The 26,929-nt window shown below is 40.5% G+C and overlaps 1 protein-coding gene across 1 annotated transcript; it reads right to left on the reverse strand.

The window, feature by feature from the left end:
• ADNP (activity-dependent neuroprotector homeobox) lies at nucleotides 1-26,929 on the reverse strand. The gene is made up of 4 exons (XM_004687480.2): nucleotides 26,767-26,929; nucleotides 8,732-8,844; nucleotides 6,913-7,005; nucleotides 1-5,368 (listed from the first exon to the last, which is right to left on the reverse strand). Exons 2-4 carry the CDS (start codon nucleotides 8,837-8,839, stop codon nucleotides 2,261-2,263), a joined length of 3,309 nt encoding a protein of 1,102 aa, XP_004687537.1. The 5' UTR covers nucleotides 8,840-8,844; nucleotides 26,767-26,929; the 3' UTR covers nucleotides 1-2,260.

A 26,929-nucleotide genomic window follows, 5' to 3' on the forward strand; every position in this document is an offset into this window, starting at 1 on the left:
TTAAAAATGGCTTTTATTGAGACACTGTTAGGGCTTCTGCAACATTTCCAGTTGGGAATCTTCTTTTCCATTGGTAGGTGGCTCAACTTTTTCCAGAACGCCAGTCAGCAGCCCACTCCCACCACCTAGTCAGGAAACATCTGTCTGAGCCAACGTCCAGCCCAGAACATGCCCCAGGCTGCTCTTCCCACCTGCAAATTAATATCCAAACAAATGAGCGACGGCTCCCGCCAGTTGTGTGACTCTCAGGCAAGACGGGCTGACTTCTTCAGTGGCAGTTTGTCGCCTTGGTCATCAGTGTCATCTTAATTTGCAGACGCCGTCTGTCCTAAATACTAGCTGCTGCCAATGGGATTTATGGTCTACTTGCATGTAGACTTAAAATAGTTCCATGCCAGTTCCAGATATCCTAAAATTCCTAGCCTAGCACTTTTCTCTGGTATTCCTTCAGTAGCATGGCATTTTAAGGGAAGGTAGGTCAAATCAATACCCTCTGGTAACGAAAACATTACCAAGACAAGTCTTTGGGAAATTTTTCCAGGTTATGGAAACCAGCCACGTGGGAACTCTAAGCCAGTCAGTATCCCTGTGGTGACTGAGCGGACCGCCCGCTTCGCCACCTGGAGCCCCATCATTGTAATGCCAAAGCATCGCCCTACTTCTGCCTCCTTGTAACCTTCCATTCTGTAGGAGGAGCGGAGCCGCTCCTGGGACTCTGTAAACAGCAACACACCAGCCAGCCCCTCTCACCTGGCCTAGCCAGCCCTCCAGACGCAAGATCTCAGAGCGCTCTCAACAGCAAGATGGCCCAGAGTTCTAACAGAAGCAGAGGAGTTGCCCGTCTAGTACAATTGTTCCCATTGTAAGGTGAAAACTAACATTTACTTGTTTTAGAAAAAACACCAGTCATTAAGACTTGCTTGCAAATTAATGCCAATTTATGTTTTACATCCTGTATCACTGAGACATTTACACATATAAGCAAGCTCCTGCTCCTTAACAAAAGGGGAACTGAGAACTCAAGGATGTTTATTTTTGCAACTAAAAAAGGCAAACAAAACAAAACCAAAGGAATCTGTAACAGGTGCCTTGAGAACAAAGCCTGTATGCCAAAGGCAGCTCCTGGCTGTCCAGTCGCCCCAGGGCTGCGGCTCCCAGCCCCGACAGAGCGAGCGCCCGGGCACTCGCAGCCCAAGACCTGGGCACACAGGCCTGTCATGTGTAATAAAGCAATATTTACATTAAGCACAGTACAGCAATTTATTTAGATGCTTAAATGAATACAAAGGGAAATAAAGGTCACAAAATTATACATACTACAACAGTGTGTCATATATTAGATGGTATAAATGAATACACCTGGTGGTGCTGAACTAAAGAGAAAACTAAATATCCAAAAATGCAGCAGTCAATGGTTTGCTGCTTCAACACAACACACTTTCATACAGATCTAAAAGGTGTCAAAATTAGTAGCTGGAAAGTCAATTCTTGCATGTGATTTTAAGCTTAAAAGATTTCAGAAAACAGATCTGAAACACCAGTTTTTGTTTTTCTCAGCTGTCATGTCAAGGATATTCAGAACAAGAAAATTTCTATAATACAAGAGAGTCCAGATATATATCTTATGTGGCTGGCCTCTGCTGCAAGATTGTACAAGGTTATGTGCAAAAAACTAAGTCTGTTCGAAAGTCCATACTAGCGCAGTTTCGAGCTTTTGCTAGGTCAACTAGATAGAGCGTTATCACACAGCAAGGGCGACACTAAAAAAGAACCAAACCTACGGCGGGTACGCAGAAACAGTATCATAAGCATCACTGAGTAGGTCTAAAAGACTGTACAAATATACATTTCAACTATTCAGAATGAATACATGAAAAAAAATTGGTTTTCCCAAAGTCTACTATACACACTGGGCTGGTAGCTGGTACGCTGGCCCTATACTACCTGTGAGTGAGGACAACGCTTCTCAAGGACACCCCAAACATGTACAGGGGGGAAGAAGTGTTGAAAGGCAGGTAAGAGAAGCCTCTGCTTTTCCTCGTGTGCGTTCGTGGCCACCAGCCTGTTGGTTTTTCACATTTAGTTACTGTAGCCGTCACAGCAATTTCTGAAGCAAGATCGGCCACTCACGTCAGTCAGAAACACCACAGGGACTGCAGTGGCCGCGCGTCCCCACAGCCCGGCGAGCCGGCGCCGAAGGCAGCGCCAGGTGGAACACGGCTTCGCAGTCACACTGTCACCGGCCCGGGGAGCCTGGCACTCATGCCTGCTGGCTGCTCAGTTTGACGCCAGCCAAGCTGCCGTGCATGGGCTCGGCCACCCCGTCAGTCATGTTGTCGAACTGCTCCCCATCCTCACTGTCAATTGTGCTATTCTGCCACTCAATCTGCGGGCTGGATAAGCGCTCATCATTTTCAGATGCATTCTTCCACTGCGACTGGTCCTTGGACCAAAACCCTTCCACTTTTCCATAGGAACTATTCTTCCATTTCAACTGCTCTCTGTCACCTTGCACGGTCGCCTTTTTTTTGGCAGCTGGCTTACTGCTCCTTGCATCTTCACTCTGGGAAGACTCATCGGACCAGGTACCTGGTTTCATCTCGCAGGCGTTATCCTCCAAGTCCGACACTTGTTGGGAACCTGGCCCGCTCTCCGATGGAGAAGCACCGTCTTTCCACTCAACCACCTCATCTTGGTCACCCTCGCTGTCAGAAGCATCACGCATTAACTTGGCTGGTTCCTCAGTCAAATGAATAGTCTCATATTTTGAACCATCCTCCTCTTTTTGGTCTAGCTTCTCCTCGGGTTCTAACACATCCTCAGAAATAACTTTCGGTATGTGTTCCTCTGGGTTGTTAGGGATTTTAGGCTCAACTTCAAAAACAGGGTCAAAAGGGCTACCACTTCCATTGGAGTCTTCATCCAAGTTTTCAAAACTATCTGAGGAACTGTCATCTTCTTTCCCAAGGTTGAGCTTTTTGTCAGCAGTTTTACTAGCATTGACTCTGGAATCCTTTTCATCATGATTTTCAAAGAGCCACTCAGCATCAAAATCCATCTCATGCTTAACTTTGTTTAATTCTTTCATGTTGAAGCCCAGCAACACGCCAGGCTTATACTTTTCACAGTCTCGGACACACTTCTTCCTCTTATTACTGAAGTGGGAAGCAATGTCACTCTTCCACAACCATAAACTGGCAGCGAGCTTCTCAATTTCTCTCCTGGTGGGATAGGGCTGTTTGTTGAAATACTTGGTTAGGAAGCTTTTCCTGGCTTCATAGGAATCATCTTCATGACCCTTGGGGTCTAAAGCTAAAACAACAGGCTCCTCGGGCTTCTCTTCAAAGAAGCTAGGCGAATCACTATCGTCATCTAACTTTCGCTTCTTCAGCAAGGGAAATTCCATTTGCTCATAAGTGCGTTTCACAGGTGCGAGGCCCGGTGACTGATTAAGCCGAGAGGGTGCATTTGTCTTATCCTGGCCATTCTGGGTCTTTCCAACACCCCTGCAGTGAACTAGATGAAGAGTGATAGTCGAGGCAGTCATGTTGCTGGTGTACACACCGAGGCAATGGATACATTTGTAGGTTAGCTTTTTCTCCACGGGATGAACCGTCTGAATAACCTGGTGCCTCTCTCGTAAGTGATGTGCAAGTGCGTCAGAGATGGGTCCTTTTAGGATGGAAAAGCAAAGTGGGCAAAGGGTTTTTCCAACATCTTTTTTATAGGGCACTGCAGCTTGAGGTGAACTTTTAACAGGGATATCTGCCTTTTCCTGAACTTTTGGCTGTGGCTTTGGAGGGACTGGAGGGTTGTTTTGGGCATGGTAAGCAACAGATTCAGCGGGGGCATCCCTCAGGTTGTATGTGGTTACAAGGAGGTGGATGTTAGTGTGACTGCCCTGCTGCAATGTCAAATCAAAACTCAAAGTGGAATCTGTTTTGGGGCCCATCTCTTCATCAATGTGCACCATCCGCATGTGCGCCGCCATCTTCTCCACGTCGTTGAAGGTAGAACGGCAGTATGGACAAGACAGACCGTGAATTAACATATGGTTGAGCAAGGTGTCTGTGGGCAAGTATCGATTACAGTAGAGGCATTTGCTAGTAAAATTGTGTATTTTCATAATGTAGTTGGCTACAGCTGGGACCTTCTCAGCCTTATGCTCCTTTTCGAAGTGCACGCTATAGACGTTTTCAGGAAAAAGCTCATTACAGATTGTACATATTTTCCACTTCTGAGTTGAGGATGTATTGGCGGGGGGAGGGCCAGTGGCCGCTGCAGTTGGTTTAGAACTGGACTGACCTAATACTCTGGATGTCTGTGACTGGGAGAGGGAAGGAGACTTTAACTGGCTGGAAGAGAGAGAAGAAGCATTAGCAGACTGTAGAGAGTATCTGGCAGGTGTCTGGGATCTCTGCTCTGACCCAAGCCCGTAAGATCTTCCATTTCCACTTGGAAGTAACTGCTTCACAGATTGGGACTGCTGAGGGATGGAAACTGGTGCATTGCCACCGAGACCCAATCTCATGGACTGGCCAACACCATAGCCCTGACCTACTGATTTGACACCATAGTTGTTCTGCTGCAGGTGGACATTGGACATCATGTTGACTCCTGTAGAATTTAAGTTAGGCTTTGGTATGGAGAGTCGATTCACCATCTGCTGTGATGGCAAAGACCGGACATTTCCAGAAGCAAGGGAACCAATTCTTGATTGGAGTCCCATGCCCTTCTTCTCTTGAGGTTTGGGCGCAATAAGCATCAGAGGTTTGGAGCGGGGAACCACCACATTTGTGTGCCCAATCATGGCAGTGACCTGATAGCCTATGCGTTCGTGGTCTTCGATGACATGCTGAACCAAAGCTTCGTAGGACTTTGGCATGAAAAGGCATCGCTTGCAGTGAATACTACCCTCTTCCCGGGCATTTGAACCTAAGGGGACTGCACCGTTAAGTGATTTTTCACCTGCCTTTGCTATGTAAGGTGCTGCCACATGCTGAAAGTGTTCCCTGTAAATGTGCTTCCTAACTATTTCATACAGAGGGTCTCGGTAAGTGCACTTCTTACAGTAATAAACAGCTTGCTCCACACTGTCAGCCTGCTTAGGTTTAAGGCCATCATTTTTGCTTTTATCTTTGAAAGTGCTGAGGCTGCTACTTGGTGTGCTGGCGTTTGGAGCATGAAATATTTTAATGTGTGTTTCCAAAGTCTTTTTGTCTGCGTTGAAGGTACAGTAGGGGCAATTAAGGAGAATCCTATTTTCAAAGTCTTCACTATGGACATTCCGGAAATGACTTTTGTAGGCAGAGAAGAATTTTGACGAGAATGGGCAAGCACTGCAGCAAAACGGTTTTGTCCGATAATCCTAAAAGGAAAGACAAAAACTGGGGTCAGAATGCCACTTTGACTAGGCAGTGGACTTTAGGTTTCCTTCCCGGATAGTCTATGCTTTCAATAGAGACACAACGCTATTTTTAGAACTGAAACACCAACGCATTTATATGGATGCATGTTTTTTCCCTTTGCAAAATAAATTTATGAATTAAAACTCAGTTGAGAGAAAACACTTTTAAACTAAATAACACTCTCTGCTCCCATGAGCTGAATAAAAGACAATTCTAAGTTCTTCTTTAATGTTTGTGGAAGACAAGAGTTCTACCTGGTAATTGATTTTAGACACACCAAAGATAACAAGATAAATACTTTACAGTTAGACATGACAAGAATAAACTAAGCAATTTCACTTAGCGAACCAGGAGACGGCTAAAGGCTTCAGTTTAAATGCTGGTAAAATTCAGGGTCCAGAGGGCTATAATACAATTAAAGCAGTAAGGTAATCTTGCTATCCCACCATGGAAACATTTTCATAGAAAAAAGGCTCGTGTTCCAAAAATCTCAGACCTTTTTTTCTTTTGAACTGCATTGTAGTAATTGAGATTTCACTGTTGATCAAAAAGGACTGATTTGTAAAGTGGGCCTTCTTCTATAAACCATGCCTTTCAAGCAAGATGAGTTTCTAAAGAAACAATGACGTGACAGGGGCCTGCCTCCCTAGTGGCAAGGGGTTAAGTCTCAACACTATGAAGCTATCCGCAGTCTCCGCAGCATGAGTCTGATCCCCTCTCAAGTCTCCCCGCTGCTCCCCTCAGCAGTGTCTTTCAGTAGATCCACCTGTTCTGCTCCCCACTGTCTCTGGTGAATCCGCTCACCTCCCCATACCTCTGGCCTATACCCCAGTTCTTGTATGCATAAATTCATAAAAATAAATATTTAAGGTCCCAAATTTTGCTCATTAACATTTGTACACAGTCCTTTCATGAATACAAGTGAAACACAAGCTTTGTGAAGGACTCCTTTCTCCTTAAAATCTACTTTGTTCAGATATTGGTTTGAAACAAGAGGAAATATTCTGCTTTTCCTGAAACTCAACCCCTCTTTAGTGTCAAAACTCTGGGATTTAAAACTGTGAATTAACTGAATGATGGACTCTGTTATGAATTTTTTGAATATGGGATATTTGTGTGCAGAACCTTTTTCTGGGGGTATACGTATGTATTTTAAAGATTTATTTTTATTTATTTATGCATACATAAACTGGGATGTAGGCCAGAGGTACATGGGGGTGGGAGAAGAGTAGGGTTTGTCAGAGTATTTTTGGAGGGAATGCTGGTGTGTACTGGGCTTCTGATTTTTAAATAACAATTTCAGTCCAATGACAAGACAAAGGCAAAAGAGTCATCTTAAGTTTTCCCAATCGCTGAGGAAAATACGAAAAAAGCAATTTTGACATTTACCCATGTATCAGGTTGTTACTTACAGGCAACCTGTATCACTCAGCAAGCCTACAGTAGTAAAAGGAGTGTGTAAGGATGATGCCATTTCAAGATGGCACTTGGGTGGGTCACTTACCTGGTTTTTTGTAAGTGACGGGTCCCATAGTCCTACATCCTCCCATGTAGTGTTTTTCAAATAAAAGTCATTAGGTTCAAACTGTTTAAAGTCCTAGAAAACAATGACAGAAGTTTACAAAAACACAGCAGTATCGACCCCAGTCCAGCCTTACTATCTCTTGACTAGGGGAGCTGCACGCTAAGAACCAAACTCACCAGGAACTAAATTAGAACAAATGCACTGAAAACTGGACAATGACCAAATATTTCTCTAGCGGTCAGCCAGGTTTCCAAGGAAACTGCTGGAAGTTCTAATTAAGAAACAATTCAGCCACATATTAACCAAGTACCTTTCATTAGAGCATTGTAACTCATCAGTTGCAGTGCAGTATCAGAGTGGAGTGCAAGATAGCAATGTTTGCTTATAGATGTGATTTCTGGTTCCCTAAAACAAAAAGAGTGGGGGTGGAGGTGGTAATGGGCCGGGAAGAAAACATCTAGGATTTCTGAACCCAAAAAGGAAGAAAGAAAGCTTTTCAAAGAAAGTAAGTGGTATCATATTAAATTTACACTCTTATGTAAAATTTTAATGGCCTATTTCCTCCCAGACTAGGAAGATAGAAAGTCTTAACATAAATCTCTCCTTGATCCTAAAAGATTCACAGCTCAATGTGGAAAAACCAAGTACTTGTAAACTCCAGAGTATGTAATGGGCGAAACAAATCAAATGCAGGTTAGAAAAGGTACCTCAAACATTTTCACCATTAACTCTTGTGAAGGTTATCCCAATCAGTTCAAGGTGAACAGACTGTTTCACTGGGACAGATCTACTGAACTCAAGGAGTCAGCGAGAACGTCCACACTGGCCACAGTGTACTAGAGAAGCCTTGGTCTTCATGGTATGCCTCTAGAACATTCTAGTGGGACTCAGGAAAAGAGCTTGCTGCATGAAAGGACTTGCTTTTTTAACTTTCAACTCTATCCAACTATTCATTGAGTGCCTGTTAAGTGCCCAGCACTGTGCCAGGTGCTAGGGATACAGATGGACAAGCAGCTATGGCCCCTGCCAGCTGGATTTAAAGGCTAGTGGGGAGAACATCTTTAAACATTTCTTTTCAGAGCCTTTGACCAACTAACCATTAAGACCTGTAGCAATGAGATCTGGACAAGGAGACCACTATCAGGCTACGCCACAGGGCTGTTACAAGGTTCATAGAATAAAAAGCCTAGAAAAACAGTTTGTAAACTTCAAACTGTTATACAAGGGGACGATTAAACGGTCTATGATGGGTCAAAAGGGCCTACAAATGCTCAAATCCTAAGGATAGCGACAACAAGCACCCAAACCACCATGCCTCCACAACCAGAAGGTCAACCAGAATATTCAGGCATATCAGAATGAGAAAAGGCTCTGAAGTTCCATAGACACACCCTGCCACAGGCTTAGCAGTAAGGTGCACCTGTTTCTTTACTGACTCTTCGCCTGTAAATTGGAAGAAGACTTCCTATACACACACACACCTCCCATACACCCTCTTCACCCCGCCCTTCGTTTTTTTTTTTTGTTAAGGATTTGGAATTTACAGACAGCTTTGAAGCACCAAATAAAAAGGTCTGAACTGTGTATTTCCTTGACGGTAGCTGCTTTTGCTTCAGGATGCAAAGATGAAAAAAGCCCATTTAGGGAGAAAGGAACAACTGAGGCTACTTGAAAAGCTCTGGCAAAGCTAATGCTAAGGTTAAAATTCCACCTAAGAATCAACCATCCTGGGTGCTGACTTAAGAGTAGTGATCAGAAGCTGAGTCATGTTAAAATTAAAAAATGACATGCTACTTACTTCTATATGTTCTTTACAGTATTCCAACCCAATGTCACTAAGTATTTTTTTCACAGTTTTCCGGGCTTTTCTTAAACTGCCAAGATTGTTGACAGGAAGTTGGAACATAGTTTCTATTGGAAAAAAAAATTTAAGTCAAGTCAAAACATGTACAACTTGTAGTATTCACTAATTTCACTGATGGTAGGATCACAAACCCTGGCCCATTCTGACAAAAAAAGTGAGTAAATAGCCTTATTTAGTATGCTCTGAAGACTTAAAATGGAGCAAAATATGTGCTCTGATCTCTTATATTTTTAACAGGACACTTTATTATACAGACTGAGTCTAATCTGACATAATTCTGACTAGATGCAATGTTACCAACCATATATTTAAAAATCAAGTGTGAATGCTTTTCTTCTTGCGATGTTGAACCTCTGAAACAAGAAAATGTTCGCCATTTCAGCATCATTACCACACAATTTTGAGTATCGGGAAAACAAACTTTGGGAACTGTCCCCCACACTGTTACTCTTAATGAAAAATTTCCACAAACTACTCAAACTAAGACTCTCATGATCATATAACCTGCCCCCCGCTAGCATTACACCCGGACAGGGGCATCCACTGAAGGTCATGGAGCAGATGCTGAGATGGGGAAGCTGGGGGCTCAGTGTAAGAGGTGGCAACTGCCCTAGACTTTAGGGGCCCTTTGAAAACACAGAAAGCCTTTATGTATGTAAGGGAATTGGAAAATGATTTAAGAGACCTACTACACCACAGGCACAAATGTAGGCTCACTTTCCCAAGTTGCTTAAAAACAAAGATTAAGAAAATAAAATCTGTGAAACCTGGGCACCACTGAGAATTTGTATAGCTTCCAATGTGTACATTTAAAATTCAATAGGAATTTATTTAAGAATCCAAATCCATCTCACAGGATATAAAGTAGCTGAAAAAACCAAAGCACCAGGAATTAAACCTTAAATATTAATTAATAAAGGGGGTTACTCCACAAGACCACTATCACTTGTAAAACTACGTCAACTAAGCCCAAGTGTAGCATAAGTTACCACATTTGTTATTCTAATTCAAAAAGTAACTACAAAAAAGTGGAAAAAGCTAAGAAAAAAGGTTAGAAACCTACTAAAATAAGTAACTCCTAGAGATTCTAAAGCTGGATGTTATCAGAACTTAGGTGCCTCAAAATACCCTCCATGAAGAACCAAAGTATAACTGAGAAATGCGTTTCAGTGGAAAGCACTAGCAGGCATCCTGTGCTCAGGACAGAACTCCCCTCAAGGTGTGTTCTGCTGTCCAGGAACCGGAGTATCACGTAGCTGGTGGCAGACAGAGACCACCTCTGGTATAACTTGGCATTTCAAGGGGCAACCCATTATTCCTTGTAGAAATTTTGATGCAAAAATTACTTAAAACCACCTTTTTGAAGGTTTAAAACCAGAAAAAAATTTATCAATTAATACGCCAGTTCCCACAGACCAGGTTATTTACATGTTTCAGCAACACACAAGTATTATAGACTACATCTGAACAGAGCAGACATCAAATGGATGGCAGATGCCCAAGTCTGGAAAGCGACACCTTGCTTTTATTCATTTCGTCAGCTCTCTGTGGGCCCAAGTCCAGTACTTTCGGAACTTCTCTTGCTAATTCTGCTTTACTTCAGAGCAGAGCTGTGCCAATGAGGCAGCCATTACTGTTTTCACTGCCCCCTGGACAAGCAACTGAACATCTCAGCAAAACAAATGTACCAAGATTTGGAAATGTTAACCATCACTGAAGTCACCAGTCTATACTGAATACATCCCAAGGGAGCTAAATTGTAATTCAGAATAAAAACCTGTTCTCCTATAGAAAACGCCAGGAATTCCAAGTGTCCACCCACAGCTAACAGTCACTTTAAGATCTTTAATAAGTGATGTACCTCACTGCATGGTATCCAATTTACTGACCTCCAGGTTCCACAAAAAAAGGATGTTCACAAAGGAGCTTAGTTACAAGAAACTTTTTTTTTTTTTAAAAAGTGACATTTCATATTCCTTTCTCATGGTTTTACAAACTAGCTTTATGTTGTGAGTCTCAGATATCTACTTCCCATGCCATAGACATAAAGTAAACTAGTGATTTCTGGGGGCTGAGAGAGTAGAAATAAGGAGTGTTGGTAATGGGTATGAATTTCATGTTTGGATGATACAGGTCTAATACTAGCTCATGGTAATGGTTGTGTAAATATGACTATGCTAAAAACTACTGAATTATACACTTAAAAACAGTGGGGGGAAAAAGTGACATTTCTGTCACAGAATGAATCTGGAGTTTACTTATTTAGGCTGAATTAAGCAATTTATAAATAAAACAGTGACACTGTTTATTGGAAAATGTACCCCAAAAAAGGTTCTTTTATGATTGAGGACTTTAGCCCAAGTCAAAATTCATATAGAAAAATATAGAATTATGAGTTAAAATTGAAATTTTCCTCACAGACATACCTAACATTTGTAATAATCTTGGGAATTCTGCCATATGTCCCCCTTCCCTTAGATGGAAGTGACCTCCACGTACTTATATTACAGAGGTCATTTCCAAGTTTTGTCCATTTGGACCTAAAATAACACGTTCAAATGTGCTAGCATCCTCAAAAGCATATGCAAAGATCTTTCTAATCTTCTGCTTCAAACAGGCACACACTACTACTGTTAGTAGAAATAATAAAGGCTCCCTCCTGGCTGCTATCCTCCAGCCCTGCAGCCCCCCCACCCAGAAGCGGCCATTGTTATAATTTCTTGGGTATACTTGAGCTTTTCTATGACGAGCTAGGCAAAAGTTCCCCGAAAAAGCCTTCAATAAACAATGTTACAATTCTTATGGGTACGGTCCCTGTGGTTTTTTTAGCTGCTTGTTAAAAACTGTAAGCTCTTTTCTCGCTTCTCAGTAGGAAAAGAGCTTAACCCAAAATACTCCCATGTATTAAGAAGAGGCCTTACAATAATGTCAAGAAATATTCTAGAGATTGGAAAGAATGGGGAGAGATGGCTTTTCTTTCCAGATTCGTTCCTGTGTGACTAGCCTTCCTCTAGGACCGCCTCCACGGCTGTCAGAATGGCATCTGAACAAGGTCAGCACCATTAGCCCAGTTCAAGGAGAGACCTCTTTGGCCAAATCACGCATAAAAAGAGAAAATGTCAAAATTAATTGAACATACTTGTTGGTCATTTTCATGGCATCTACACTTTACCAGTTAATGTGCTAAGAACAGTCGAGTAAGACATAGTCTCCTCCTTTCTGACCCACGCTTGCTTCCACGAGACCTAGAGCATGCGCACAGCAGATACCGGGTGACTGGAATAAAGACCTTTGTCTTTTTTGCCCACTCATCTTCCTCTTGGAACTGGTCCCTGACTCAACTCATGTTCTCACTTCGGAGCCCTTTCTACACTAGAGCAAGATGTATATAATTCAAGCCAACACTCAAGTCAGTCACCTAGGATAGTCCACCTCTGCTGACACTGATGAGAAGACAGGAGCTCCCAAACAAGGCTGAGGAGGATCAGAGGAAGAGTCTGGATCTGCACTATCTGGAGAAAGCAGACATAGGGAAGATTCCTACTGAAAATGCTCAAGGTACTCTCAATCCAGCTGTGCCCCCAACGACCTACACTCTCACTCCACCCCACCTTTTCAGAAAACAATTATTTGCTCTTATTCCACTAAGCTTAGGCTAATGTCATTTGCAACCAAAAGTCACAGAAGATAACTAAGAGGGAAACTGAGGAATCTTACACAAAATAATTATACTTGTAAAATGGGCCTAATAGTAACAATAGTTTGGCTGGGAAGGTAGAGTTATTCTGAAAGACACTTTTGGCCCCTGCCTTCAGTAATCAAAACCAAAAACACTTCCAAACACTGTATGAAGAAAAACACTTTCTAAATCCTAGAAGAAATTGGGGAAAGCTCAACGATAGCATCACATTTGCCAAGTGTTTTATTAACAGTGAATACAAGCAGCTTTTGCACAGACTTATGATAGCTGATAAGCTACTTTCTTCTTTTGAGGATGATTTAAATTCATTGTTGAGTGATTCAGTGCCCCGCCTTCCTATTGATCTTTGTAAATTATATCCTCACCTACTGACTGGGGCCCAAACATTAACGTTTCACCAATCTTGGCCAAACTCCTACTCATGTGCTTTCTTAGAAATCAAGAGTCAGATGGCGGAAATGAAAACCTGGTATCAGTAGCCCTAGGTTATTACACATGAATTAAAACCCCAAAAAATACTGAGACCCATCACACACATCATTCCACCCTCCAAATACCAAAGGTGAAAGTATTCCTTTGCTCCAAGTACCGAGAGAGTAAATAAAGGCAGAGTGACCTTGTTTCATGTGGCAAATATAGCCAGGCAGGATTTGTACAAGGAAAGGATGATAGAACATTAACGATTGTGAACTTAACCAGAGGTCATTAACTGAGAAATACAACTGTGATCATTTATGAACCAACAGCTTTGCCAAAGGCCTGGACTTAGACAAATGATGTACCAGGCTCCTCAGGGCCAGCAAGCAGAGGGGACCTAAGCGATGACTGCTCGTGTAGCAGGCTCACAGCAAGGCAAGGTTCGTGGGAGCAGACACAAGTTACCAGGGCTTGTCTACATATAGCCATCCCTCTGCAAAGCTTCCAGGTTAAGGAAGCATCATTAAGTCTATTTTAAGGAGAGTAGAAAGCAGAAAAGCATTTGCTACTGTACGTTCAGAATGAAAAACAAAACAGAAAGAAACATAAAACAGGCAGATAAGACAGGTTTTCAAACTAAGTTTTATGTTAAGTTTGCTGTTTTCCAATATATAAAATTCTCCCCATTTTTATGTTTTTTCCCAAGTTCCTACTGTCAGAAAATATAGAAATGGGGTCATGGGTCCTAGTTTCCATCACTTTCTAATACGGGGAAACCACTAACTGAACGTGTACAGAGTGACAACACAGCAGTTTACTAATGAATTTAAATCTCCAATTTCCCTAAGAAAAATGCTTCTACCACTGACTGAGAGCTGAACAAGGCTAGCTGCTCAGTCCTGGCAGTGCCTAGACATAGGCTATCTGGTTTAAATCCTTCCCTTAATAAAGACGTGGAACCCTGGCTGCTTAGGAGAGACCAAACTCAACCAAAAGAACCCTACCTTAGTTCAAACACACAAAAAAAGTGAAGGGACTCAGGTGGAAATGAAGGGAAAAGGAAAAGTTCTTTGCTTGCAAAAATCTCCTGGAAATAGTTACTAGTCTAGACTACGCTCAGTATAAGTGCATGCCAAGGTGGCAGTCTACTGAAATACAGATCTGGGTCTGGTGGGCAATGACCAACACAGGAATTTTGATGGCCACAGCAGAACTGCAATAGTTTACTGAAAATTTCCCCTGAATAAAATTACAGTTTGATCAGAATATGGTTATAAGGAAGCCCAAAGTAGTGTGGGGTTATTAGTACATAAAGATTAGATTTTTATTTTTGTCTTTTAAATACTTTAAACCTTTGTCTTATCACACTGTTACCCTAAAGCTGCACAGAAAAGCAGTGCCCCAGGAGGGAGTCAAAGCCTGAGGACAATGCCACTCACTACCAGTGAAGAAAAACTGGCAGCTGTATTTTTCAAGTTAATAAAAATTAGATATATTAAGCTACTATAATAAAACAATTCCACTTTGGTAACTTCTGTTATCAAGCCAAATTAGTATGTAAGAAATTCAAACCCATACTTAAAAAACCCCAATTAGTGCCATGCAAGCATTAATTATAAGGGTCAGAATTTTGAAGTTACTTTAAATCACTAATCTAAAAGCAAATGATATACAGAGTTTTCTAAGGCACACGCCTTTTTAAAGTCTTATGTTTTCTTTTTAAAATGAATTTTGAGGATGTCTCTGGAAACATTTAGGACATTTGTTAAGATAAAAAGGATTAATTAAGCAGGCAGAAAACACTTTTTTCTTCTACCCTCTCAGCAACACATTTAACACCTGTCAGTACCACTGAGTAAAATTGTGATCACCATAAAACATTCTCTTTGTAACTAGTGAATGCTTATCTTTCCTGACACTCCAGGGGTCTTCGTTCCTAAGTGGTAAACACCACATTTACTTTTAACAGTGTCACTAAATCCTACATTTAAATCAAACCATTTGTAAGGAGTCACTGTATCTGCATTCTGCAACAAGAACCCTTGTAAGTGGGGCTAGCCGCACTCCAGGGGGTGAGGCCCCAGTCTGCTTCCAGTTTGTCAGCAGCCATTCTACCTAACCTTTTTCTAACAGAAACAGCTTATCTTTCAGTTTTTGTAAATTTGGGCAAAAACAAAGATGACAGAAGCACTTCGTGTAACAAGGCCGCTCGGTACCTCACTTTCTTGAAGGTCTGCATAACCCCAAATATCACAGATGTAACTGTCACTACCGAGGCACTGTACCTGTGCAGCGGGATAGAGACAAGTTTAGCCCCTCTCCTTAGTCTGATCAGAAAATGGGTGGTAGTACTGCAGCTGAAAAGGAGCTATTTGGGAAAGATTAGAGAAAGAAACTACTTTTCAAGTGGAGACACACTTGTACTACAAGTGAAACTTGAGCAGTGAACTCAGTAACACTGCTCAGGACATTCTTATCCCAACACTGTTAATAAAGACAAGCAGCAGGCAGAATTAACACATTTCTGTTTTGTTTTTTTAATTCTTAGATACTAAATGTACTGGTGGCTACTGTTCTGCTAACTTGGTAATAAAAGGAACCTTATAAATTAAGTCTCAAGATTGCTTCTACGTCAGCTTAAAAAACTGATTTTGAAGTTTTCAATCTTATCAACTCCATCACCTTACCATGTCTTTGGTAGGTAGACTCTAGTTATGCAAGGCAAAATGAGTGTATTTATCTAAATATAGCATCCTGCAGAAAAACATTTGGTCACAGGAATACTTCTGGCCACTTCTCTATAAACAATGTGTGAATTCCTTTCACAAACAACACTTCTCCAAGAGTCAGTCTCTGATCATCTCAAGCAGCAGTACACTCCACCCTGGACAGCTCTGTTCACACATTTACTCTTCATGTTTTGTAATCTGCCCACAGCTCTCTCAGTTCAGCTATGGAAGTCTAATTACGTAACCATGTGATAACGGCCTTTAAAAATTTTAAGACATGTCCCTTTCCCTTCTTCAAGTTAACCATGCTTGGATCATCTCATTTTTCATTACTACGTAAGCCAATCTCCCAGTGGATGGTTTCCATATGTCAACCTCTTTGGTGTCTTGAATAACTACTCTTCCAGACATGACAGAATCAAAGTCAAGTGGGTAACACTTCCTTAATCCTGGGTAATATTTTAAAGTGAATGGTCCTGAAAAGTGTGTATGTTTTGATGACAGCCTCTGCACACATGTGACCACAAGAGAATTACTGTTAGCATTTGTGCTGCCCTTTTCGGCATTACCTGGCAAGAAAAGATAATCTGCACTGAACCTATGTCTGATTAGAAGACTGTACCCATCAACAGTCTTTAAGTATTTACTCTGCTGGAGGAGTACGAGCACTCGGTTCCAAAATAAAAGAAGTCGAGTGTAAACCTTAAGACAAACACTAAGATTCATATTCCTAAGCAACATCATCGAACTCAAAGCATGTTATAAAAAAGCAGCACTCTGATTCACCAAAGAATCTATGTGTTGTTTTATCTAAGCTCTCCTCATTTTATAGACTAGTAAACTAAGCTAGTGAACAGCCTAAGGGTGGGCCAACCAGTTAAAGCCGGGCCTCAAGGTCATCTCCAGATCTAAGATGCAGGGCTCCTATTACCCATTTAACTTAAGCTCTCATATTAATTAAAAGCAAACAACAGCATGTAATATACATACACCTGAAAATGCAAGAACTTCAATATCCAAAACGACCTTAAAAGTACAAGCTAAACCAGCTCAAGTAGTGATACAGAGGTTAAGAAGGCACGCACACCTCAGGTCAGGTAGTTCCATTTTAGAGAAGGGCAACGAGAAAAACTCAGCACCAGCGTCACAGGGTAATCACACCTGAGGATTATCTTTTTATCCAAACTGTAGTAGTACTGTCTCACAAAATAAAAACTGCCATCTTAGTACAGCTAAGTAATACAACTGCTTTTCAAAAACATGACGTATCCTACTCCTCTCCTTATCATGTCCCTATGGTCAGTACTCAAAGCAGGTTCCTCTGAAAACTTGGGGAAGCAGAATCTCTAGTGATCTCATTTTTTTTTTTTAGATTCATTAATTCATTCATACAGAACTGGGGTAACATAACAGGCCAGAGGTGTAGGGGTGGCGAGAGGATTCCCCAGGGACAGAGTGGGGAGCAGAACAGGCAGACTGACTGACATACATTGCTGAGGGGAGCAGTGGGAGGTCAGGAGAGGTCTGCTGCACCTTGTGGGTCATCTCTGGGGCTTGGGATGGAACTTGCTTTGAAGCGGTTGTTGCTGGCTTGCAGTGCTGCGTCCTCACCCGCTGTGTCACCAGGGAGGGCCAATCTCTAATATTTCACTGGCATGGGTAGGTAGGAGGCTAGTTTGCTGTCAACCAACGAAGGACTAGATAAAGCATGACACACATCCAGGCTATGTCCAGAAAAGACACCATCTATAGATTTCAAATTGGTCTATGATTGGAGAAGTTGGGGGAAAAGTATCACCTCAAAAGAATATCAGATTCTTGTGGGGTGTTGAAAATATTCTGAAATTGGTTCTGGGGATGGCTGTACCACTCTGCATCTACTGAACACTGAACCACACACTTCGAATGGTTTTATGTACTGCATCTTATGCAAGATGCTGCAACCCCTCTCTTGAGCATTTAAGTTGAGTGTAAAGTTTTAAGACACAGAGAAGGCGAAACATAAATAATTTTGTCCACGTACCAAGTCCAACACTTAACATTAACACTAGGGTATACTTTCAGATCTTCATGCACACATAATTTCTCTTTTAAAAGTAAACTATGTATTTCAGCATGTACTCAAGTAGCAAGAAAATCAACATTGCTTGCTGTTTTTATAAATTAACTTTTACTTTAAAGCTGTGCTTTCCAACAAAGTAGACAAATAACCATTATACACTTAAAATGCATCTGAAATGAAACATTTTATCTTTTTGTTCATATTTCAAATTTCATTTTATGTTTTTAAATTTGTTTATATTGAGACAAAATAAAACCTGCCCCTGTAGGGAACAGTTTAGTGGTATCAGTCATATGTGCTGCCTCACCATCTTCCCCTGCTAGAACTGGTTACATCTTGTGAAACTGACTCTTGGTAACACTGAAGAATAAACCATTTCTCGCTTCCCTCTGTGCCATCTGCTCTATGATTCTGACTAGACACTTCACCTGAGTGGACTTAAAGTATTTTTGTCTTTTTGTTGGTAGCTCATTTCATTTAGCATGTCTTCAAGGTTTACACAGGTTGCAACCTATGTCTGAATTTCCTTCCTTGTTAAAGCTGAATAATTCCCACTGCATGCATACGTATTTACTAATCCATCCATCTTTTAATGGACATTGCTATAACCTTTTATATTGTGTGTGTGTGGGAAACTGCAATGAACACTGCACAAGTATCTCTCAAGACAGCTTTCCATTCTTTGGGATATACACCCAGAAGTGGAATTGCCAGATCATGGTATGTTTTTGTGGAACCATACTATTTCCCAAAGTGCCTACGCCATTTCCATTCCTAATGAAAGTGCACAAGGACTCAGATTGCTCCAACATCCACCTCAGTGGGTGTAAGGTGGCATAACCTGTAGTCTAGATTTGCATTTCCCTAATGGTTAGTGATGTCAAGCATGTTTTCATGTGCTAACTGGCCATTCTTTCAAGTCCTTTGCCCATTTTAGATACATGCTTTTAAATAAAGTTAAAATATTTGTAAAAAAAACAAGCAGGATATGTCAAACACCTTTTTAAAAACAATGATGTGCCAAAATAACAACCCTTTACAAATACCAGGTTAAAATGAAGATTTTTACCTTTTTTCAAAATGATTGGACATGAACCTGAAGATGGCAGGATGATAGCGTCTGACTGCTCATACAAGGTAGTAAAAGCAGTCAAGTTCCAGGAGACAGTGGAAAAGGACTGTCAAGGGCTTGGGACAGAATAGGGACTTATTGTTTAGCGGGTGTAATTCTAGTTCTACAAGATAAAAAATGTTCCAGAGACGTGGTAATGGCTGAACAATGTCAGTATACTTAATACACCAGAACTGCACACTGGAAATCAGTTAAAATGTTTATCTATTTTACCACAATTGAAAATAAACTTTAAAAATGTGGCTACTGAAAAATTTAGGGTAGTACCAGTGAATATGGCGCCAAACTGCTTCTTGGCCTTCTGGCTACAAGTGAGTGTGGACCCAGACAAGGTTTGTTTGTAAATTCATCAACAAGGTCATCTGGGTTTAAAATTAGCTGCATTTACCACTGGTGGGTTTATGTCAAAACTATAAATATTAAGCTTAATTTAAAATTCCTTTAAACAAGGCAGATTCTCTATAGCAAATCCTAGATGTAATACAAGAACCTTGCAGGTCTTTTGTAGATTTCTAGACCACTTTGGGCAACATTAAATGAATGGCTTTAAGGTAACATACTAAACGCCCCATAACCCCAAACTTTAAGAATCAAAAAAAGAAAAAGAAAAAAAAACAAAGTAGCATTCAATTTACCAAATCTCCAAGAGGCCAGAAACAGTTCAACATATAATTTTTGTCAATATCAAAGACCCTAATTCATGCTGTTTTATTAACTTTAATCCAGCTGGGAAAGAGAATTTAACTTTTTAAACTTTTACAAACTGGGATGATTCTAGAGTTGAATGTGTGGCAATGTAGAAAACATTTTCATGCGTTAAACAGTAACAAAAGGATAAATAAAATAGTAAACTTTTTCATTAATTAGGTAATCATTTTAGGCAAGTTTTGTTTTCTTTCATTTTGGTTTGACACATCAGCATCAAACCAGGATTTTAATGGGAACCAAAATAGCCTGGTTTACCATATTATCAATGACCAAAAAATTACAGTCACACTGTGACTCAAAAGTTTTATTTTAAATGCTTACTACGAGTGATTCAGAGTTTTCCTAAAATATGACATGAAATGTTAATACAGCTGATAAAGAGATAGCTGTGTCTATAGATTATAGTCACACATGATCAATTTTGGGGGCAGAGATTAATTTTTCTGATCTCATAAACTAAAGAGAACCCTTAATATATACTGAATATTTTACTGTTCTCACTGTCAGGCAAAGAAGGTCCCTTAAAGGGATACTGCCTGTCCCTCCTCGCCTCCCATTATATCTCAAACACGACATCAGTGGCTGGTACACAGCAGTATTCAATAAATGCATAGTAAAAACAGTCCCTGCTTAGAAGAGGCTTACGGAGATGACGCCCCATGAACATCTACAGGTAAAGAAGCGGTGGGCACAAAGCAAGTGCCGTGGCTTTGTTGCATTCACTCAGATGGGCTGTCAGGGGAGGGTGCCAGCGGCTGCTAAGTGAGAGTCACTAAGTTTGGTTGAGAACCGCATTCACTGCAAAGCAAGATCCAACAAAACAAAACTGAGAAACCCAGAGCAAAACAACACAAAAACTTGCTGGTACAGTCCCAGGAGTAGGAAAGCAAGGAGTTCTAGGACTCCTTGAGAGTCCTAGAGTCAGTCAGAATGGCTGTTGCGTCAAGTTTCTGAGAAATAATAACAAGGTTGGAAAGACAGGTTCAAAATTTGAGGGTAGTCCTGAGACTGCTGTCCTGGCTGGCTGTCACTGAGGAAATGCTGCATAGATTGACTAGAGAGATGGAACAATTCTGCTGGCACTTGGTGAGGACTGTCATGTTCAGCAGGTCCCATTAAAAAAGGAAGACAAGGTACCAGACTTAGTGTCAGAATCACCTGCGGAGCTTCCAGCCATTCCAGACCTACTCAACCTGAAAGGTCTGCAAAATCATCAGAACCCCAGGTCTAAAGTAAGATACTAGTATGGCAGGGAAAGGAAGGTGAAAGTTGTTCATGGGTAAAGCTACAGCCTACATCAGAGCTTGTGTTTTTCAAGAAGATTATATTGTTTTCAGAGTCAAAAATCTGGCTGATACATCACATGTAAAATTTCTTTACTCAGTAACTTCAAACTTCCATAATAAGGAGAGTAAAGGTAAAGTTGCCCTCTCCTAGACAATATGGTATGATAATTAAGAATTTTTGACCCAGAGCCGAAAAGACTGTTTAAATTCTTGCTTAGCCACTCTTAAGATTTTTGACCCTAAAAATGTAACTTAATCTCCAGAGGTATATTTTTCTTATGGTATAACTAGGACACAATTCCATTGCTCAATGCTAGAAGCATTAAATGAGATGATAACCAAGTTAACACAAGATAAATTATCATTTTTACTGTAAACTAAGTCAGATACTGGAATAATCACTGCAAATTATGAACTCACCCAGGCTTAAAAAAGCATGGACTCTTATTATTCCTGAGAATCAGGTGTGACTGCCAAGTATGTTTCTGTAGACATTAAAATGAGCATTCACACTTACACTTAAAGACATAGTAGTGTTTTATGCAACACTTTAGATACATCTGTGTGAGCCATTCATGCTGGAGTTAGTATATTCTTAATTTTAAAAGCTTGGTGGTACTTAAAATACTTACGCAACAGAACATCTTCAAGTACCCAAAATATACTAGGGTACTTACAGTTAATGTGGAATTAAACATGAAGTTATGAACTAGATTTTACATATATAATTTCAACATACAAGAGTGGGGCACTCTTTTAATGCTTATAGACTGTAAGACTTGTGCCCACACTGGACATTACTTCTAGGGTGCTGCTTATCTTGTACTTTTAAGTATTTAGACAAAAATCCTGGCTGCGACCACCAGAATTTCTAGAGCAGCAACTGACCTGAAGGTTTTCAGGCTGTGCATCTGCCAGTATGCCCCCGACAGGCTGAAAGGGACGTGCACAGAAGCTGCCTGAGGGAGAGATGAAAGCCGAACACTGGCGGGGTGGCCCTCTGGACTTTACCCATTTTGCGTACTATTATTCACATAAAATTTTATTTGAACGGGGGAAGTATCTCTCACTGATTAAAAAAGAAGACTGAGAACAACTCTAGCATCACAGTGTAGCGAGGGGGAGGGTGAAACGGAGCATTCCTCTGCTCACTCTATTTTAAATAGGCATAACAGCAAGGCAGGGACACACTGGTGAGAATGAAGCATTCTGTTGCCTTTGCAAGAACTCTGGACTTAGAAGCACTTGCTGTCAGTTCAAATGGACTACCTGGTTTAAGAGAAGTTTGAAAAAAGGAAATCTATGAATTCATAAGTAAGTCTTCGGGGACACCAGATATGTCAGTCCATAATCATTCCAGAAGCATGCCACCAGTCTTTGTGTAAGTGGCAGAAGACAAAAAATAGGTTATTTTTAATTCCTTAATACTAAACTTCCCATGATCCAACAAAGTTACTCTAATTTCCCCACAGTCATGGGAAATAAGCTTGTTACCATTCTTAAATAACAGAGTGATTTATCTGAACCATCTTCTCAAAAGATGACCTTTTTAAAGCCATCTCTTAGTCAGGATTCGGCCAAGGCATTTTTGTGTTGTGTTTTTATAGCAGGTTTTACCACTTCATGGCTTAATCCTTACTGCTTTGAAAGTTCTACAAGTATTTTCCTTGTTATGAGGTATAGCTGAGCTTGAACCAGCATGCTGAGCATTCCGTACATTAAAAATTCAGTCTTAGCTGACCTTTTCTACAAGAGCAAGACTTCTAATTGTTGACTTAAACTTACAACTCCAATTAAAAATTTTAATAAATTCTGCTCATATAGATTCTCAATTGTCACCAAGCCCCCCCCCCCAAAGGGACGGCTCTGTAAGACGTTCAAGCAGCACGGATTGCCACAAGTTTTTAAATTGAACATAGAGGATTCAGTAAAAGGAAGGACAAAAGAATAGGCAGCAGGGCAAAAGCCAGCAATTATCTGTCTGCAAAAATAACCTCAGAGGAGAGAGTAACGAGACTTTTCTAAAACAGAACACTGGGGAAAGCAACCGGTTCATAAACTTTCCTTTTTAAACTGAAACAGGCAACTTTAAACTAGGCATGCACGACTTCAACTAGCCCCCACTGGCACACTTTCCACACACAATTTCTTCTGCTGGGGTGTGGCTAGCTTCTTTAACAGTGGAGGCCATTTGGGATCCTTGGGAGTTAGCTAACATATAAATACAAAACATTACCATGAGTTATAAAGCATTCACCTGAGCTCTCACTAGCCAAACAACCCACAGGAACACTATAGTAACCCGAGTTCCAACCTCAGGCCTGAGACCCAGCCAGACATGTACTGTGGCTCACTGCATGTGGCAGAGTGCCTTGATTTACCTAATTGGAAACTAGGGCATTCTTGAGGGAATGTAAATAAAATGGGTGAACCATTAGTATTGTTCTATAATACTACAAAAGCCAGCAAGGAGGTCTTCACACTTACAGCTCATCTTTAGAAAAGCCTACAACCAAGTTGTAAGAAAAGTACCACAGAAAACACAAGTGTCTACCTTTACTGGAGAGAATCAGGGTGCACAGGATGTCTCTTTAATTCTAAGGGCTGCAAGAGCTTGAGCCTTCTAGGTTAGGGGCATGCTTTTGAGTTAAACCATAAAATGCTGCTGATTTTTATGACAGTCTTCTCAGTAAAGTCTACCAGAGTTTTTTCATGCTTTCTTCTTACTTTCCAAATGTATTTCTGCAACACTTTTGAAAGTCTAGAGATTTCAGAATTATCTCTAGTTGCCATCTTGGAACTAAGATAAATATCAGTAAACTAAGGCCATGTCTGAGTATAGCTCAGAAAACCAAAGGCAGAGGAAGCTAAATGCACCCATATGGAGCTGAGGGGACCCCAAAATGAAATGGTGTTAACACACATTCGCATTTTACAATTAGAATAAAAATATGCATAGCAGATCAATATTGTTACGTTACAGTTGCTCAGATTTTTATGTGACTTCCTGTATGAACATGCACAACCCAAGTAATCATGTTGATATGTCTAACCCAATTTGAGAACCTGATGTGAGAAGAGCCTCCCTCTTCCACTGAAGCAGCACATGGATTCTCACTTGTGCTAACCCCTGAACCAGATGTCAAAGGTAGGGCATCACCAAAATGCAGGTATGAGAGTATTAAGCCACCAAAAGACTGAGCACAATCATCCTTCCCTTCTCTTTCTATTTAATGGGATCAGGTCAACAAAACCACCAAAGTTGCCATGGAACCGTGGCTGATCCTAGGCAGGATATGGATGGGCTTCTCTTACCAAAGGCTCCATCATCCAGGTTAAAAATGCCAACATGCAGGCAATAAGCAGGCTCTCCATCCTTGTATGAGGCTACCTCAAGTCTCCAAATGTAGAATGTATAATCAACAGTGAGACACCTAAGAAAAGTGCAGTATCTGCTCCAGATCTAAACTACCATCTCTTACAAAACCCAAGCAGGAAAAAGTTTGTAAGTTTATGTGATGCTAAGAGCAGGCCAAATTCTGTAAATTTAACTGTAAGGAAACTATTTACATGGGGGTGGGGGAAGGGATGACAGCAACATTTCTCAAAGTCTGAATCTCTTAGGCAAGTAAACGAAAGATGAAATTTCATGGAATGACACCACAAAGTTTGACATTCTTTTTAACTAATTCCTTTGGAAACTCAGGTTGAATAATTAGCTTATTAGAAAAGTCATGGGTATCTTGTTGCAAACTATAAAATACCTTCTAATCTCATTAAATACAAATTTCAAATATTTTTCGTACCTTCATATTTTACACTTTAAGTTATCTCATTAAGATTTAAGTGGGCTATTAAAAATACCTGTAAGATTTAATGGTGCTATTCTTATACTAAAATGTATTGTTCCTCATCTCTAATCTCTAATTCATTTGTATTTAATATTGATAGCAACTTCCAGCTCTTAAAAAGCAGACCATTTGTGTACACCCCCATCCTAATTAATGGAATCAATTTGCCAAAGTCTTTTAAAACATACCCAAGTTGTTATTTATACATGGTTCTCAAAAGAAAATGACACAATAAATGCTGGCATTTTTATGTCTTCTCTACCCAAGTACTGATCCCTCTCTGCTCTTGTATACTGAACATCTCTATCTTCTTATTAAATTGTAACATTCACTATTAAATGTGTAGCCAGTAAGTGTACATATCTTGATTTATGAAAAGCTTGCTGAATATTTACATTTTCAAAATACTGGCAAATAGTTTGATATTTTCAAAATTCCTAAGAAGTTACAAGGAAGTCAGGATTGAACACATAAGCATATCTTATAGAATTATGCTTTTAGTAATCACATAAATAATAGAGACATGCATGTATGTTATAAGGAAAACCAAAAGTCCTTTTAAACTTGATAAAAGCCTACTGGTTAGTTATATGGTAGTAAGTACATGTGCGTGAAAAGACCTGCTCTGATCAAAGAACCTTAACATTTTTAGAAGTTTAGCAACTCTTGAGTTTGGGTCATCAAAATAACAGTAATTGAGAACTTACTTGAAACTTAATCTGTTCAACATGGTGATGTTTTATTTTTAACATAAATAATATTAGAACTTTTCCTGCACTCTGGTTTAAGGGAAAAAAAGAGAAATTTAAGTAAAAACAAAGGTACAGTGGGTATGTTCAAAAATTATGATCTCCAGGACAGGCAGGGCCAGCCAGACTCAGAGACTCACAGCCCCATCTCCCATATTCTCTGCACCAGACTGTGAGGACCAAAACCAAAGCTTTAGTTATAGTTCACTGTACAGCAGCCTCTATGTGAGGTAGTCTTAGGAAATTTTTCAACAAGGGTCAAGATAAAGGAGGGATTTTTACTTGTTTAGTCAAGCAGGGTACCCACTCCCCACCCTCACGTTGAGGCTTTTACTGTAACGTGCCCTCACAGAACCCCAAGTCCAGCCTTCAAGCCCAATTGTTTCACCTTTTTTTTTTTTTGAGTGTCAAAACCAGGAAATCTTTGAAACTCTGAAGAATACATGCTTTCTAAGAGCTCACAGCAAGTTTTCCTGTGGGGGGGAAAATGGCTATTACCACTAAGGACATCAGTTAACACTCTATCTTATGTATAATTTGCTAAATCAAACAAAAGCACCTTCACAGATTTCACCTCAAACACGAAGTTGATTTCAAATTATTAATTTTAAACACTTGTGTTAACTAACTGTATCAAAGGTACCAAGTACAGGTCAAAATTACACCTATTTAACAAACATTAAACAGTACTTAAAATTACAAATAATGCAATTTAGATTATATATCTGGTCTTTGCAATTACTAAAAATCGTAAAAGCAATACAATTTAGTCTCGAATGGAATACTTGACCCAAACTGCCTCCTTTTCACTCACCAAAATATTACTTGGTAGCAAATGTCCAATGAAAATTCTCCCTCTAGTACCAACTGGTTAACCATGTATCAAATACACCCAGTTAGTTTCCCACAAATTTATCTTGGTGTATCTACATAAAATACTTGTCTAAGTATCAACAGCCACTGTTAACCTTTGGTAGCAAGCACATATTCATGGAAAAACCTGTTCTGATCAGAGAATCTTTTCAGGGTTTCAGAAGCTCAGCAACTCTTGATTCTGGGTCACCCAAGAGTAAATGAATATACTTTATACACAAGAGTGCAGGATGCAAATGATTAAAACAACATTAGCAACTTTAACAATTTTCTCTTAAAGAAGCTGGAAGTCATTTCTCTGTTCAGAACCCACAACTGCAACCAGCTCTAACCAGTTCCTTGAGGAATGCGGCTAGGCTGAAATTTTGGAAGTGTTGGTTGGCTTTGGTGGTGACCAAGGAGGAAGCAGTCTCTGGCTTCCCTGTTGCTGCAGTTCCCACCCTCCAAAATAAATATACCCACCGGTGTGATTTGACAATGTGGTCCAAAGAGCAAGGCAGGAACGGAGTCCAGATCCTCAAAATGGCAGTACAGGGCACAGCCACTAGGCCACCTATCAGTTCAGTACAAAAAGTACAACCCTGTGCATCATGGTGCAAAAGCTGGGGCCTAGGTTTCGCATTGT

This window comes from Condylura cristata, unplaced genomic scaffold (assembly GCF_000260355.1).
Source record: "Condylura cristata isolate star-nosed mole 26May11 unplaced genomic scaffold, ConCri1.0 scaffold00022, whole genome shotgun sequence".
Classification (NCBI taxonomy): domain Eukaryota; kingdom Metazoa; phylum Chordata; class Mammalia; order Eulipotyphla; family Talpidae; genus Condylura; species Condylura cristata.